Here is a 16899-nt window from a genome sequence, read left to right on the forward strand (position 1 = left end):
AAAATGTTCGCAACCCATTTTAAAAGCATGTTCAGTGAGTTAACAATGCACCCAACTTCAGTGTGTCAGTATTGCCTTCATGTTGACTCTCTAATCTAATCAATGCATTTTTCTAATAAAGTCAATGTTAGAAATGCACCATTTTTTTATATTGAAGGTACTGAATTTGGAAACTCTGTGTGCTGAGATTATATTTTGGATTATGCCAAAATCTGACCTGAGCTATTATTCCATAATTTTTGACAAAACTAATGCCTGACGCTCTATTACATGCCGTTTTTATTAATGTGCCTATTTAACACCAGCTGATGCTGAAGCTCCACCTGCTGAGGAAATCAAAGCACCTACACCTCTTCCACTTGCAGGTAAACCCACGGGGAATCAAAACCGCTTCAGATCACCTACATTGTGTCATTTCCAATTGAAACATCAGTGCCTGATTTTAGTTTGAAATATTAAATGCGTGTTTTCCTCTCCAGAGCCCACCAGCGAGCCTCTCGAGCTCGGAGTTGAGGATGTCAATGACATTTCCGTCACTATCTCATGGAGACCACCAGCCACCATTGGAAACTCTGGTCTGGATGGATACACTGTGGAAATCTGCAAGGAAGGAAGTGAGTCTGATGTCAATTTAAAAATTCAGCGATCTTGCAATAAAAATGCCTTTTTGTTCTAGATCTTTAAATCAAAATCGGTTGCAAACACTGGGGTAATAAAGCCCTCAATGAGGGTTAAACCGAAAATCTAAAGCCTTTTCATTTGATTACGGAGTCTTGCAGAGCACTTGCATTCATTTGCATCTTGAAATGCCACCTCACAATACCGTCCCTTAAATTAAACGCAGCGAAAAGTTCATTAGCATTTTGTTAGCTGGTCAAAGCTCTCAGTTGCACCTGTCCCCAGTATGTCAACAGCAACATACACCCACCTCAGTTGTGTCCCTATATGGAGTGAGGCATTTCTAGAAGTCTGACCGCAGAAGAGCATGGCTGGTGCGCTCATGTCAGTTGCACACACATAAATACAGTGTGCTGATACAGCCGTTAAAAGTGCAAATACGTTCTGAAAAAAAAAAAGAAAAGTATATTCACTCACATATCGATTTGTTTCCGGAAAACATAAACTGACACATTTCAATTGTGTCATTTTCATTTAAAAAAAATAATAATACTGTAATAATATTTATATACCAAATTGTATTTAAATGGGTCATATGATGTTGCTAAAAAGAACATTATTTTGTGTATTTGGTGTAATGAAATGTGTTTATGCGGTTTAAGGTTTAATGCATTTTATTAAAAAATTGGCATTCCAAAAGCTGTACAATCAATGTTCACAGTTAATCAAAAATAATTTGTTATGATTGTTAATGGGATGCAATATTAAATCAAATTATTAAAAGTATTACTATAATTAAGTATTATTATTAAAATTTTGCCTTTCAAAAAGCTTAAGAATTAATCAACAATCAATTTTATTATAGTTATTGGGATGCAAATCAAATTGGATGATCTTGCATCTTATTTTTCATTTTTCCATCCAAGCTGGTGACTGGAAAGCCGCTAACGAGGAGCTGACTGTGTCCTGCCGTTACATCATTAAGAACCAGACCACCGGTGACCGCCTGAACATCAGGGTGGTGGCCGTAAACCCTGGCGGCCGCAGCCCTCCTGCCACTCTGGCCGACGCTGTCCTGGTCAGAGAGGTTGTGGGTAAGTCAACATTTTACTTCCCAGATACTGTAGCTTTAAGTTCCCCCTGCCTTTTTCATAAATAATCATGCCATTTTATGAGTTTCCTTTGCTTGGCCACAGAAAAAAAGTGCAACCAGGGACATAAAACAACAATGACCAAGCAGAAAACCACAAGATTTATGCATTACTGATATAGCTGCCAAATGACCGTGGTGTCATTCATTTAATATTCATGAGCCATGCTGAAAAGTTTCATAATGTTCTTTCCCCCTGCATCCAAAGCCAGTCTTCCTTAGACATAATAACTGTAAATGTTGGAACATAGAGTTACCCAGCCATTGCTGCTCTAAAGATCGGGGGCCACTTCTCGGGTCTCAAGTATCCCAGACCTCAGAGCTATCTATCTCGAGAGGTGAAGTTGGTACCACCTCAACCCCACCGCTCATGCTGTGTTACAGGGCCCCCTAATTGGCTCTGAGAGGTTGCCAGTTGTGAAAAAATAAATCTAAATAAATCTACCTGACAAGCGTCTGGCTTTAGCGCGAAGAGGTGTTGCCTTACAAACCCTCTCAGGTCAGACAGCAGTGTTAAATACACCAGAAAAAAATATTTTTGCTAGAAAGAAATCTTTGTTGTTGCATGACTTTAGACAGTTTTTTAGTAGTGCTTTTTTCTCAAAGTTTTTATATTGGTTTTTCAGTACAAATTAAATGTAAAATTAATAAAAAAAACTATTTTTTGTAAAAACAAATTAAACCTTTCACCAACAAATGTTCATGTTGACTATAATTTTTTTAAATTTATAACACATGTATAAGCACTTAAACACTCACAATGTACATACGCACACACACAAATAAAAAAAGAAATTATTAAAATAAATAAAAACACATAAAAAATAAATACTGATAATAATAATTAAAAAAAATAGATAATTTTTGTAGCACTTTTTTAAAGTAGGCTTCATCGTCTTCATCAAAGGTCCAAGTATGTCACATTCGGCCACATTATCGCAGCCGTTATGTAAACTAGTTTTCGTGCACCGATGCTTGCAGTCACTTTACATATACTCCAAGGGTGTCCGGCGTCTAAAGAAAGAAATCATAAATGTAGAATGGAAAGTCAAGCGGGATTGGAATGTAACTTGAATCCGGTCTACGCAAAAGAGGGGGAGGGAAATTTTGGCAGATCTCCGATTAAAGGTCTTCTTTCTACATTCCCTCCAATGCACTGAGGCATGTCATGAATTGTCTTTTCCAATGAGAAAAACCTCTGTTGCATATCCTTGGAAAATAGTTAGTTGCCAAGTGCTGTGCATTAACAAAGATTACGTGGAGAAAGTTTTACATGGCTTCAAAGCCATTGACAGCTAGCCGCCTTGACCAGTGTCAAGCTACTTCCTTTAAGAGCGATGGCGACAAGTGTGAATGGGTCGAGTCGGAGGGTGGGATACATTTCCCAAATGTTCTCGCACTGCATAAGAAGTCAAGTAGCATCTAAGGTTACCCAAGGAGACTTTTTAGCTCGCTAGAGATGCTACGTTTATTTAGAGGCATGCTGTAGCTTGTAAGAGTTAGCATCTGGCTAATGCTTCAAGGAGATTTCCAGATACCAATTCACCTTTTTATATGCATTGTATTGCAGATTAAAATGCAGACTGAAATGCAAAAGCTTTTTAATTCCATTCTTGTACTAAAAAAAGATTTCATATTTTGTAGCATGGATTAGCGTCCATTACAAATCAACGCTAAACTGCAACTCTAAGATGCAGCCTTTGGAATTATTTGTAATTCAGCAGTTTTAATGTAACTAAAGCTCTCCATCATAAGTTATTAGTGACAGGCGTGTAATAGGACTGATCTATTTTAAGCCGTGATGAGTCCAACAGAGCCACCATTAGCTTGTTGGCTAGCGTAGGGTGTATTAGCGTAATTGACTCCTCATAATGTTTTTAGTCTTCTGTTTCCTTCTGTGTTTAACTTCAGTGCTTCTGCATATGGTTTTGCAAAAGATTTTGGTAGTTTTTTTGCTGCAGACTGTTTAACCAACACAAGATGAAACAGGCTGACTGCAGCTCAGGGTGAAATTACAGTTAGCTTGTGCTCTGGAAGCCAGGGTCACGTTAAGGTTAGCAAGTCAGTTTTCTGGTTCAATAAATAGTGCTATCCTAGCTAACAAGGAACGTTCTCAGAACTTTGGCTAACATTCTCTCTTTGGCAAGGTTCTCTAAAATTCTTACAAACAAACATTCTTACACTAACATTAATAGAACGTTTGTTCACCCTGTTGAAAAAACCAGCATATGCTGGTTAGGTATGTTTTGACGCTGGGATGCTGGTTTAAGCTGGTCCTCTGCTGGTTTATGCTGGTCCTTTTGCTGGTTTATGCTGGTCCTTTGCTGGTTTAAGCTGGTCCTTTGCTGGTTTATGCTGGTCCTTTTGCTGGTTTATGCTGGTCACGTGCTGGCAAAGGACCAGCATAAACCAGCAAAAGGACCAGCATAAACCAGCAAAAGGACCAGCATAAACCAGCAAAGGACCAGCTTAAACCAGCAGAGGACCAGCTTAAACCAGCATCCCAGCGTCAAAACATACCTAACCAGCATATGCTGGTTTTTTCAACAGGGCAGAGTTATCTGTATCTTTAATAATGTTCTCAAAACGTTATTTATACCTGTGCATTGTTCATGGAACATTTATTTCTTTAGCATTTTAGTTGGATGCTAATGTAACATTTTTTAAATATTACTGCTTGTTTCGGAATGTTCAGAGTACATTCAGAAGTAACATTCCCATAATGTTTCCAAAATTATAAAATGGAATGTTCCCTTAACATTCACATAACAAAAAAACAAACAAAAAATTTAAACAATTTTAAAAAATTGGATGTTTTGAATGTTCAGAGGATTTTCAGAAATAACGTTTTCATAACTTGATGAGAATGTTTGTGTTATATGGTAATGTTTTATTTTATATATATTTATGTTAACTGTAATAAGCAAAGGTTTTCCTTCTCTTAAGGCTAGGATTTCTCCTCAATGATTTTGAGATGACTGACAATAAAAATGAAAATGAAATAGGCTTGTTTTTATGAGCCAATAAAATAAGAGCATGTATTTCTTTATAAAAAGTTGTTCAGTCTTCGAGCAATTGGGCATGTGCACAAGGAAGATATAGTTCTGTAAAATCTCTGAAGATAGAATGTAAATCAAATACAATGTAATCATATTATGTACCATTTTTTCCTCTCTACAGATCGCCCCAAAATTCGTCTGCCACGTTTCCTGAGGCAGCGTCATGTGAAAAATGTTGGAGAGAAAGTCAACCTTGTTATTCCCTTCAGTGTATGTACTCTCTTGACAATTGTTAAGTTTACTGAAAATGCACGATTACTGCCGAACTCTTTTAAAGGTAGCTAAACTCCTGCTTGCTTATTCATGTTTTTGCCAGATGCCAGAACTTTTAACAGGACATGGGCTAAAAATACTTACATTTATAATACTTGGAATAAGAAGGCTAACATGCTACTCTTACTCAAATAGTATGCTGTTCCAAACTCACGGTTTTATATCCTGTTGAAAACTTTTCCTGCTAAAACAGGAAGTTGCATTGGATATATCGCAGGGCTGGCCTGGTACTATTTTTTGTCTATGCATTAAATAGCCAGTGGCCTTTTGTTTACATAACAGCCAAGATGTACAGTAGGATTTACTGCTTGGTAACACTAATCACACACTTATAAAAAAGAAGTACAAACAAGCTCCTTGGTGGTCTAGATGTTTGCATTTGTAAATGTATATAATTGTTTGTTGATACAATGTATTGGTGAAATGACTAAAGGTTTATATGTAACATATGACAATCTTTTGTTATTTCTGAAAGTTTATATGTGTGGCAACCTTCGTTAAACTTTGAATTATTTAATTTTCCTTGTTTTTGTTACGTAAAGTGTTTTTGTTTTCAACCGAAAAAAAACTATTAAAAAAATAAGTATTAAAAAAAAAGTACAATTTAGCATACGTTTAGAAAGAGTATTTATTATGGATTACGGAAATAATATGTTTAAAAGAATGTAGTTAAGTGTGAATTGAATGCAATGTTTTCTGGCACTTAATTGCATATTATTTGCAATTAAATGAAAAAGTTGTACAGTTTAAATTTATATTAAATGCAATTAGTTGACCTTTAGGGTGCTTTTTTAGCAGACTTAAATTTTTCACCATTACTTCTATTGTCTTTGAAATATGGTTAAAGTGTACTGCCGAATGTACCGACAAGCATTTATGGTAACTTTAATTTTAGTAAATTAAAAAATATTTTTACTTTAGATATAATATTAAACAACAACCACAGTTAAAATTAAAATCAAGTACTTTACATGTGCTTTAGTATGTTTATCAACAATCAAAATAAGTGTACTTAAGTGCATAATAAAAGATTTTAAAGTAAAGGTTTAAAGTAAAACTTTTAGTTTGACGTTATTACAAAGTGTATCTTTTAAAAATGCACTTAAGTGTGTTAGGAAACAGTGAGGAATGTATAATTAAGTAGACTTTTATTTAATTAATACTGCATAATCTGCAAGTACACGTTTAAAATATACTTTTAAAATTTGAAAATATATTTTAAGTGCACATTGAATACAATTATTTAAACTTCTTTGTCACAAGGAAAGGATTTAATTGGACAAAAAAAATGCAAGAAGAAGAAGACCAATCAGTTCATTCTAACTCTGTTTTCAATGAATATATCTGGTAAAAGTTGATTTTGTCAAATAATTTGCAGCTAACCTGTCTTATTTTCTTACCTGCAGGGCAAACCGCAACCTGTTTTGTCATGGACAAAGGATGGCCAGCCTCTGGATACTAAAAAGGTGAACGTCCGCAACAGCGACAAGGACAGCATCTTCTTCATCCGTGCCGCCGAGAGAGCCGACTCCGGCGTGTATGAGATGTGTGTGAAAGTGGACAGCTTTGAGGACAAAGCTCAGTTGACTCTGCAGATTGTTGGTAAGTGTTCGTACACACCGTGGACCATGGTTTATGTTAGTTTTTTTTTTTTTTTTTACAATTTACTTTGTTGACCTGTTCACCAGAGTTGCCTGGACCTCCAGCCAGCGTCAAGATCGTGGACTCCTGGGGTTTCAATGCTGCTCTGGAATGGACCGAACCCAAGGATAATGGAAACACAGCAATCACTGGATACACCATCCAGAAGGCTGACATAAAAACAGGGGTAGAAGCTCTTTCAAAAATTAAGTTTACGAAAAAATACCATGGTATTAGCCTACTGTGATTTTTTTTGAACATGGTAACATTGCAATAGACAGTGCAATGTTTGTTTGGACGTGATGCCATGTTTTTGCAACCTCCCGCTCTCTCTCGTGAAGCCACCACGGAAGTGACTTCAACTCTCATTCGTCTATTAAGCCTTAAAGTTCTGCATAATTAAGGGCGTGGCCACTTGAGGGACAGGTGGATTGCCGCTGCTGTCTAGGTGGCCGTGGTTTCAGCAGCCAGCTCCTGCCTTTTTGCCCATTTTTGATTACCCGGGAGTGATACGCGGTGACGCGCTGCCAAGATGGCGATGGCCGGCTCCGCCCACTTTGAGCTTCAGAAACGCTCTTCAGGAACCTATGGGTGACGTCACGGACACTAAGTCCATGTTTTTATACAGTCTATGGTTTTTACATGGTATTCTTGAAAATGCCTTGAAGTACCACGTAAATGCCATGCCATGTTAAAGCTTAAGGAGCCATTCACGTCGAACGCGTATTTGCATCTAAAAACACGAGATGCAGCGCTCAGGAATGCTTGCACCGCTTGCCCCGCCTCCTGGGTCTTCTGATTGGTCCACAGTTTTGGCACTGACATTGATGAGCGGCGTTGCGTGTAAAATTTGAAATTCTTTTATCTTGACACGGCATCCTAACAACGTGGCGCTCATGTGTGAGATGCTGCGACAGACACGAGACGTGAGTGCAGCGGCATGTTTACATAGAAAAACAATGGAAAAAGTGTTCTGTGTGAACAATGTTTCTTGGTGTTACAATACTTTTTACTATCCAAGCTCAACATACAGAGACAGCTATAATTGTGCCATTCATAGTTTAAATTTCTCCCATTTTAAGTTTTTTGAGCGACCCGTCTAGTCCTCCACATCAACACTGCTTTGACCAGTGGGGGCGGGATTGTGTTTATTGTATCAATGGCAGACTGTGGCGTGTTCATAAAACTGTTTTGAAAACTATGTTTATTCATGCCGTTCCTTTCAGTGGCACTAGTAAGCCAAATGATCTAATTAACTCAGTTGTACACTGTCAGTAGTCGTGTCTGGAGTAGATGGACCTGTGCTGCTGTCTCTCCACAGGACTGGTTCACAGTACTGGAGCATTATCACAGAATGAATGCCACTGTTTCAGACCTGATCATGGGTAACACCTACATCTTCAGGCTCTTCACTGAGAACAAGTGTGGAATCAGTGAAGAAGCCACTGCTACAAAGACCTCAGCCACCATCCAGAAGACAGGTGAACCAGCTTTTCTGCGTTTTGTGTATTTGACAGTTGAATTGTATTTCTCATTTATATACACACACACACAAACACATATATTTGTAGTATTATTTAAGTACTATTATATTTTTTATTAATATTTTGAAATTATACTAACATATAGTTAGTATGTTTTCATTTGAAATTTTGTTTATAATTACAAATATTTTTATTTGTTATGTGCTTTTTTTATTTTTGTTTCATTTATTTATTTATTTCATTTTAGTACAGTTTTTAGTTGATCCAGTTAGAAAGGCAACATTTTCGTTTGAAGTTTTTCATCAAACAATTATTTTTTAATTCAGCTTTATTTTAATTAACAAAAATGTTTTAGTAGTTTTATTTTTAGTTAAGAATAGTAACCCTGGTCTTGTCTTTTGACATTTATGCATTTGGCAGATGCTTTTTTCCAATGTGACTTGCATTCAATTTAAAAATATTTACACGCAAGTCCTCACAAGTCTTGCAAAAGTTTTGCAGTGTTTTTCAGGCATCCAGTGGCTATTCTTGTTATTCTTACTTCACAGATCTTCATGATGTGTTTTTATAGGCATTGACTACAAGCCTCCAGAGTACAAGGAACACGACTTCAGCGAGGCACCCAAATTCACCACCCCCCTGGCAAACCGCAGCACTACTGTTGGCTATAACACCAAGCTGCTTTGCTCCGTTAGGGGATTCCCTAAGGTACATGGGACATAAGCAGAACGAGTGTGCTGGAAATAGTTTTCAGAATGTTCTGACAAGGTTGTGAACAAACATTGTTCCAGTAACATTAATAGAGCAGTTCATTCAGATTTATCTGGTCTTTTTAATAACATTCTCAAAACGTTAGCACAAAAACATTATTTATACATTGTTTATGGGATGTTTTTTAAATGTTTTTCTTCCTACTTGTTAGTTTCAAATGGTTTAAAGAACATTCGAAAGTAACATTCTCATAATGTTTGCACAATTCTAAAATGGAACATTCCCTTAATGTTGTTTCTAACATTCACATAACCAAGAAAAACATTTTAAAAACTGTTTTTCATGGTTATGTTTTATTAAAATATTCAAGTAGAAGGCTTGTAGTTATTTTATTTTATCTAAATTAATTGAATTTCAGTGCGCATGCTCATGTGCTGCATGATGTATGTATGCATTTTTACAATCAGTTTTTAATCTGCATGCAAATAATAAAGTTTAATACTCTTGTTTTAGTGCACTGTTTAAATGGTAATTAGTGTTTACACGACAAATGCAATGTGGTCACATGCATTTCTGACTACATCTGAATGTGGTTTGTTTGAGAGATCTTATTGCAGAACATCCGATGGACTTTGAATCAGATCACCTGAATCACTTCAGGTGTAAACGTCATCTGAATCTTTACGAGCAGTCCAGCCTCATGCAGTTCAGTAATGTGTTACATTATTGTAAAGATGGTGCTGATGGGTATTTTGTAATGAAGTCTGTCGCAAAATCAACACTTAATCCATCAAGAGCTGTTCAACAGTTCAGTGTAGGAATCCGCCACTAACATGCCACCAGAGATAGTGCAGCTCCTAGAAGGGGAAGATAACTAGACGAGTGACAGATAAGTGGGATTCCTACATCACTATGATGGGATGAGCTTCCAAACACCGATATGTGGAGGCCATGACACTGGGATCAGACAGACGCACGAATGAAAGTGTCCAAAATGAACACTCTCCAAGTGCCAAATGCATGTAAAAATGGTTTTGGTGGGTGAATAAAAACCCAGTGACTGCTAACTTTATAAGGAAATGTGACGTAATGCATGTTAGGCTACGTTCACACAGCAGCAGAATACGGTTGTCAGTCCTGTATTTGAGTCCTTAATACGGTTACGTTCACACACAGTTCGGTTATTTACGGGTGTGACAACCGCATTCTGTAACCGAACTCACACCTGTAAATTTTCAGGACTCACAACCGCATTCTCTGAACACCCGCGCTGTGTGAACGGAACAGGACTGGACAACTAGTTGTCTGTCACGTCACACATTGCGAGAGAGAGCCGCTCTGCCGTAGAGGCCTGCATCCCCGACCGGATTTTTTGCGCCGCGGGATTAAATTCCTGAATAAAACACGGTAGCGGCCGGTGTAGTGCCGAAATTTGCACCTTGCCAGATTATGCACCCCCTAGTATTGGTAGGTTTAGGAGTAGGTGTGGGGTTGGGATTAGGCAATCAAGTAGCGACTTCAACGAGGGGGTGCATAATCTGGCAGGGGTGCAGAATTCGGCACAACACCGGTCGGTAACTCTGGTGTAATTTGAACGGGAGCGGGCGGTCTAACAATATCCCGTTCCCGACGTCCATTTAGAACAGCATATCTGCGCTTTATTCTTATTGACCACCGGTACAGCTTGCTGAGCACGCGCTGCACGCATGCTTTAAACGTCACGCGTTTTATTTGTGTGGTCTGTGTGCAGCATGTGCATAACGATGCTCAGAGCAGGCTATACCGGTGGTAAATATACGGCAATCAGACAGAACAGGCACATTGTCGATGAGTGACAGAGCAGAATAAGGATGGAGCAAAGTGTGGATGCGCTGTCCTTGAAGGACATTCAACTCGATTTTGTTTATATTTTGCTTAGCCTATAATTTTAAATGAAAGATATTATATTTATTTATTTTTCTCTGCGACACTTTTCCTACTGTGTTAACAGAAAAATGTCAAACGAATTTAGTATTTTGACAAGTCCAATAAAAATAGGCTATTTTTGTACAACCTACATTTTTATTTATTTTTTCTCTCTGCGACACTTTTTCCCTATTGTGTTGTCAATGTTAAACGAATTGTATCCTGACAAGACGAATAAAAATAAGAAATACAATTTTTGTACAACATTTTGAATTTCTCTGACACTTTTTTTCCCTACTATGTTGCATAAAATATTAAACAAATTTTGTGTCTTAAGATAATTCATATAAATTCAAGTCAAAGTCGATAAATTCAAGACTCTTGACAATACATACAATTTTGTGCAGACTACACTTTTATTTGTCAGCCTATCTCTCTTTCTTTCAGTAGCGGAAATTTTAATGTGAAATTCTGGAAAACGAGATCTAAATTTAGCGGGAACGGACGGGGTCTGGAAGAAAATTATTCTAAGCGGACAGCGGGTGAACAAAGAGTGAATATATAGCGGGAGCGGGTGGGTGCAGAATAGAACCTTGCGGGAGCGGGACTAGACCTCTACTCTGCCGCACAAACGTGCGTCTACTGTGTGTTACGTGTTTTCATGTGTGTTTTTGGTAACTTACAGTGACGAAATGAGCTGCGTGTCATCTGAACGTTTTAGATCCCGTCAGTTTTTCACTGGAGCCGCTCCCGTCAGTTTTGTGTTCTGCGCATGATTCAAATACTCCGCTCTCCACCCAAATATAAAAGCTGCTGTCGATTAATGAAGATTTGACGGATGAACTCGCGGCTCGATTGGACTCTTGTCGTGTCAGAAAGTGATGAGACTTTCAGTTTTATGCAGACAGTATTCTAAACAGAACTGTAAGCTGCTGTGTGAACGGGACATTTCGAGACTCACACCTGTAAAGAAAATGCGGTTGTCAATCCCAAAAACTGACAGTGTGAACGTAGCCTTATATTGATGTGCAACTTTTGGAAAGAGTAGCTACTATTAGCGGTTTATCTGGGATGCCTAGTTTTTACTATCAGTACATATATGAAATATTTACATATTAGCCTAAGCCACCAAAACAAAATTGTTCTCATTTCTCTTCCACTCATAAAAAATGTGAAAATGTTCCAAAAGCGGGTTTTTTTTGTTTTTGTTTTTTTTTGTGCAGTGATGCCATAGTAGAAGAACCATCTTTGGTTCCCTCAAGAACCTTTCAGTGAACAGTTCTTAAAACAACATTCTTTCTTATTGTGAAGAATATTTTAATAATCAAAAGAACCATCACTTCCAATAAAGAGTGTGACATTGGCCGTTGTGTGAAAAAAAAAAAACAATTGTGAAATTGTCTTTGTCCATCTTTTTACCAATTATAGACTGCAAATGTCACATTTTTATTGTTTTCTGACTTCTTTGCAGCCCAAGATCGAGTGGATGAAGAATCAGATGATTATTGGTGACGACCCCAAGTTCAGGCAAATCAACAACCAGGGCATCTGCTCCCTAGAGATCCGCAAGCCCGGCAACTTTGACAGTGGCGTCTACACCTGCAGGGCCAGGAACGTGCACGGAGAGGCCTTGGTTACCTGCAAACTGGAGGTTAAACGTAAGTGACTGTCGAAGACCTAACACAAGTGTGTTTTTAAGGTGCCAGTGATATACTTTGGAACATGCAAAAAAGGATTTCCAGTCATGATGAGTAGTCTCAGTCTTGATTGACAGCATTATGAACCAACTAAAACAGGGTTTTCTGTCCTTAGTGAGTTTTTCTTTTTCATGGCCATTGAAATCGTCTGACTGTGATTTCAAAGCCCAGAAAAGTCATGAAAATGTCTATAGAGACTAAACGCATTATCTAATTATGCTCAGCTCCATAATATTTCATGGAAGTGCAGTGGCTGTGAAATCATTTTCTGCACGTAATCATGAATGACTGGAAAAGTTGTGGCATTTCATTGGTCTAAAACGACTGAATTGAATTACGGTCCATTTAAATATCCAAAAGGATTGCATATTATATTGGGTTATGTGCAAAAAACTGAGAATGTACATTTAAATCAGCTCTGTAGATTTAGTCAAGGCCACATTTAGAGTGATTCAACATCATGCAGACGTGTTTGACTGATACATTCATGAACCAAATCAAGAACATTTTGCTGGTGCTGAAAAGAAGCTCTGTATGTTAAAGAGAAAATCAAATCATGTTGATTCATGGAATGATATCAAACACCTTAATGATAAAAACAAATGATTCCAGACATATGGAGTTTATATTTAGCACTGAAAGGCAAGTAGCTTAAGATAAATATGTAAAATAGATGTCTAGGTCTATCAGATGATAGTCAGATGATCTTCAGTGTGTAATAAACAGATTGCAGTCATTCCCATGCCGCCTTATCAATATCATTGACATGTAATATCAGTGTAATCCAACCTAAGCTATGTTAATACAAATGCCTAACCCAATCCGGGACCTGTTCTTATGTTTGTCAAGTTATCACTCCACATGCGTCTTCACTGGGTCGGACAGATTTATTGTTATTGTAAAATGATTTACAGCCTTCTGAAAGCTGAGAAGATGAACATGTCAGACAGAACAAGAGTTCGCACATGTCTGAGATAAAACTGGAGTGTCGCTGGATGGTTAACATGCGTGTTTATACGGGTGATAACTTTACGGACATTTATCCCACACGTAATGTTTTGAAAGCCAGTGGACTGAACTGCATTCTTGCTTTCGTTCCCGACAGAGCCTGTGATTGCTGATGCTGATAAGAAATAAGTTCAACACCCACATTCATACAGGTCAGTCTCTATTTTTAGATGTGTTCAGGAGTGTAAAGCGCCAGAGTAATTTGACTTCATTGCTGTACTTAAGAATGACACTGCTGTTCATCATACAACGTTTGTGGTCAGTAAGGATTTTTTTTGTTTTAAGAAAACTTTTATTCAGTAAGGATGCATTAAATTGATTGCAAGTGACAAAGACATTTATGATGTTACAAACATTTCAATTTCAATTAAATGCTGTTCTTTTAAATTCTGAATCCTGAAATACATCACATATTTTTATGAACCAGTAATTATCAGAAATGTTTCTTGAGCAGCACATCAGCATATTAGAATGATTTCTGAAGGATCATGTGACACTGAAGACTGGAGTAATGATGCTGAAAATTCAGCTTTGGTTCACAGGAATAAATTACATTTTTAAATAGATTATAAAAGAAAACGGTTATAATAATATTTCATAATATTACTGATTTTACTGTATTTTTTAAGCAATTAAATACAGCCTTGGTGAGACTTTTGAACTCTTATGCATTTCCAAAGCAAAAATTATATATTTCACAAAGTGCCTACAAAGGCCCTAACTTTGCTTGAAAACTTTTTTTTCTCACTGAAATATGTTTTTGGCATTAGTAAATATTTAACAATACCCTCTCTATTTTTATTTTTCAATCAAATATATAAACGGAAAAATTTCATATAGTTGATTTTGTACAATAAGACGTTTAAATTGTCTGTTGAATTTGTATTATTTTATTTTTGACACAAATGTAGACTTTGGTACTGATAGTGCAAAAAACATAATACTATAAAATTATATTTAACAAAACATTATACTTAATTAACAAAATACCAATACTTTAACTTGAGGATATTTTCTCTGCACTTTTCTACACCTCTAAATCATACCTTGCTACGTGTACTGCATTAGGCTAACCGAGACTTGTCATTTGCACTTATATATTGTTGCTCTTTTGTTAGTTTTGATTGCTTCTATTGTCCTCATTTGTAAGTCGCTTTGGATAAAAGCATCTGCTAAATGACTAAATGTAAATGTTTATCACATGTTTATCATGTTTGTCACAAAAAATGTAACACAAAAGAACAGTTTTGAGTTTTTGCTTTGGAAAAGGAGCTTTGGATTGCCAAAAAGAGATTTGGTTCTCTATCTATTTGGGTCTTGACAAGACATCTGTCTTCCCCTCCGAGCCTGGCCTTACATGGGGGTCACTAAACTTGGAGATTACGGCCCCTGCTGCTGGAAGTGTCCGAGTGGCAATTCCCCATAAATTAAACTCGTTATGACTCTATACGTGTACCAGCAGAGAGACTAAATTACATCCGCCTGACTGTGCACCGTTAGACCCTGATGAGTCCTCAGACATCTACTGCTAGATCTCACCACAGAAAACAGTAAAACATGCTGCTTGGATTGTTAGAACTATTTCAGGCCGACTGACACCTGTTCCTTGTTCTTCCTCTCTGCATGCGCTCTAGTCCCAAATAAGGCACAGAAAATGTGGGATCCCTCTCAAAAGGTGAGAACTCATTCCAGAATGTTCCAGCTCTAACATCAGCTCTGATAAGCCACTTCAAAGCTATTATAAAGCATGCATGCAACAACCTAGTATCAGTTGAATCCTATATTAATGCAGAAAGTTGAGATCCTGTTTGTTGGTAAAAGAATTGTTAATTCTTTTTTTTTTTACACATTTGTAGAACAAATGTGTAGTGTCTGTAGTGTCTTTATTTTTTATCATTTATAATTATTTTATATTTTTCTCCCATTTTAAAATGGTGAATTTAATAAACAGTTAATTTCATTATTAATAATAAGAAGAATAAACACATATTCTGCCAAGGAACATAGTTTTTTAACCATTTTAATGGTTTAAAGCAGTGTTATTTTAGTATTACTGATATTTTAATTAGATTTTATTTTTATAGCTTCTGGTGTCAGTTTAGTTTTATTTATTTGTTCGGTCATTTTTGTCTATATATTTTTTTCCTCCCATTTTACAGTGGTTAAGGGTGTAAATAGTTAATTGTATTATTAATAATTATAAAAGTAACATGTTCATTAAGCATTTTAATGGCTTAAAGCAGTGTTTAGAATCATTAATATACTATTACAGTTTTTGTTAATATGTTTAATTAGATTTTATTAGTATAGTTTCACTTCAGTTTCACAGTTTTCATTTGTTGTCATTTTTATTTTTTTTAAATATGCCTATATATTATTTGTGAAGTTTTATTTTGTATTATTTAGTTTTAGTAGTTTAAACAGAAATGTTACCTTGGCAACTAGCTAAAATAGTTTTTTATGTATTTTATTTAAGTTTTCATTAACGATAAAACAACTTGGTGCATTAATATGCAGTTCAACTGATGTGCCATATGTACTTTTTTATTACTAATTTTACTCTTTCTTTCACTTTTGTAGGATTGTGAAGACGTCTTTTGCTGATGAGAAAAAAAAACATGTACATATGAAATAAAAATATATATAAAAATAGACATTTTCCTCCTTTTTCATAATTTAATGCTTGGCCTCACAATTATGAAAAAGCACATATATTTATTATATGGCCATTGACATCAGCAGCTGCCTGTGACATGTATCCATTCTTGTCTGTGTATGGCCGCACATACTCGTCCCTGACTGAGTCCAGTGATGTAACTCGGATCAAGTCCCATCCGGACCTACAGGAGTGTTTGTTCAATTAAACGCTAGCCTTTCACCCACATGATGTCTTTTGTCATTTGTCATAATGTCAGCGCACCGAATGTAACATTTACAGGAACGTTCAGGATTCAGCAGGCCGAGTGACCCTGAACACTGTCAGCGGAGGCTTGGAAGACTGAATAGGGTGACATTCATTAGTATGGAAATTATTTCTTTCTGTGACGCAAACTTTGTACAGACACCTTCCCAACCAGTGGAAACTCAACTGAGAGCAGACGGGTTACTGAAGGTCTCACACACACACACAGGCATGAAGATAAATATGTCTGTGAGAATGCAGAGACTTTGAAAGGACTATGTGCTATGCATGATGTTCATTATCGACTTCTCAGGGTTCCTGTCAGAGAAACCTAAAGCCTCATGCTTATTTAGTTTGGCCAGCATCATGAAACCCTGCGCCAACACGTAAGTAAAGTTAGTGATGCAAAAGCCTGTTGGAATATGAGAAATAAAACAAATTTGGTGGGGTT

General features: G+C 36.8%; 1 protein-coding gene across 1 annotated transcript; it reads left to right on the forward strand.

The window, feature by feature from the left end:
• Window positions 1-286: 286 nt before the first annotated feature.
• On the forward strand, window positions 287-16198 carry LOC107740275 (myosin-binding protein H-like; the record flags this gene model as incomplete). The annotated part of the gene is made up of 12 exons (XM_016552655.1): window positions 287-365; window positions 480-614; window positions 1545-1712; window positions 4949-5037; window positions 6507-6702; window positions 6789-6928; window positions 8063-8222; window positions 8797-8933; window positions 12313-12499; window positions 13644-13698; window positions 15181-15221; window positions 16127-16198. Coding segments are annotated over 10 exons (1323 nt in total), but the record flags the coding sequence as incomplete, so codon positions are not given.
• Between the last annotated feature and the right edge of the window lie 701 nt (window positions 16199-16899).

This window comes from Sinocyclocheilus rhinocerous, unplaced genomic scaffold (genome assembly GCF_001515625.1).
Source record: "Sinocyclocheilus rhinocerous isolate Xijiao unplaced genomic scaffold, SAMN03320098_v1.1 scaffold795, whole genome shotgun sequence".
NCBI classification, from domain to species: Eukaryota; Metazoa; Chordata; class Actinopteri; order Cypriniformes; family Cyprinidae; genus Sinocyclocheilus; species Sinocyclocheilus rhinocerous.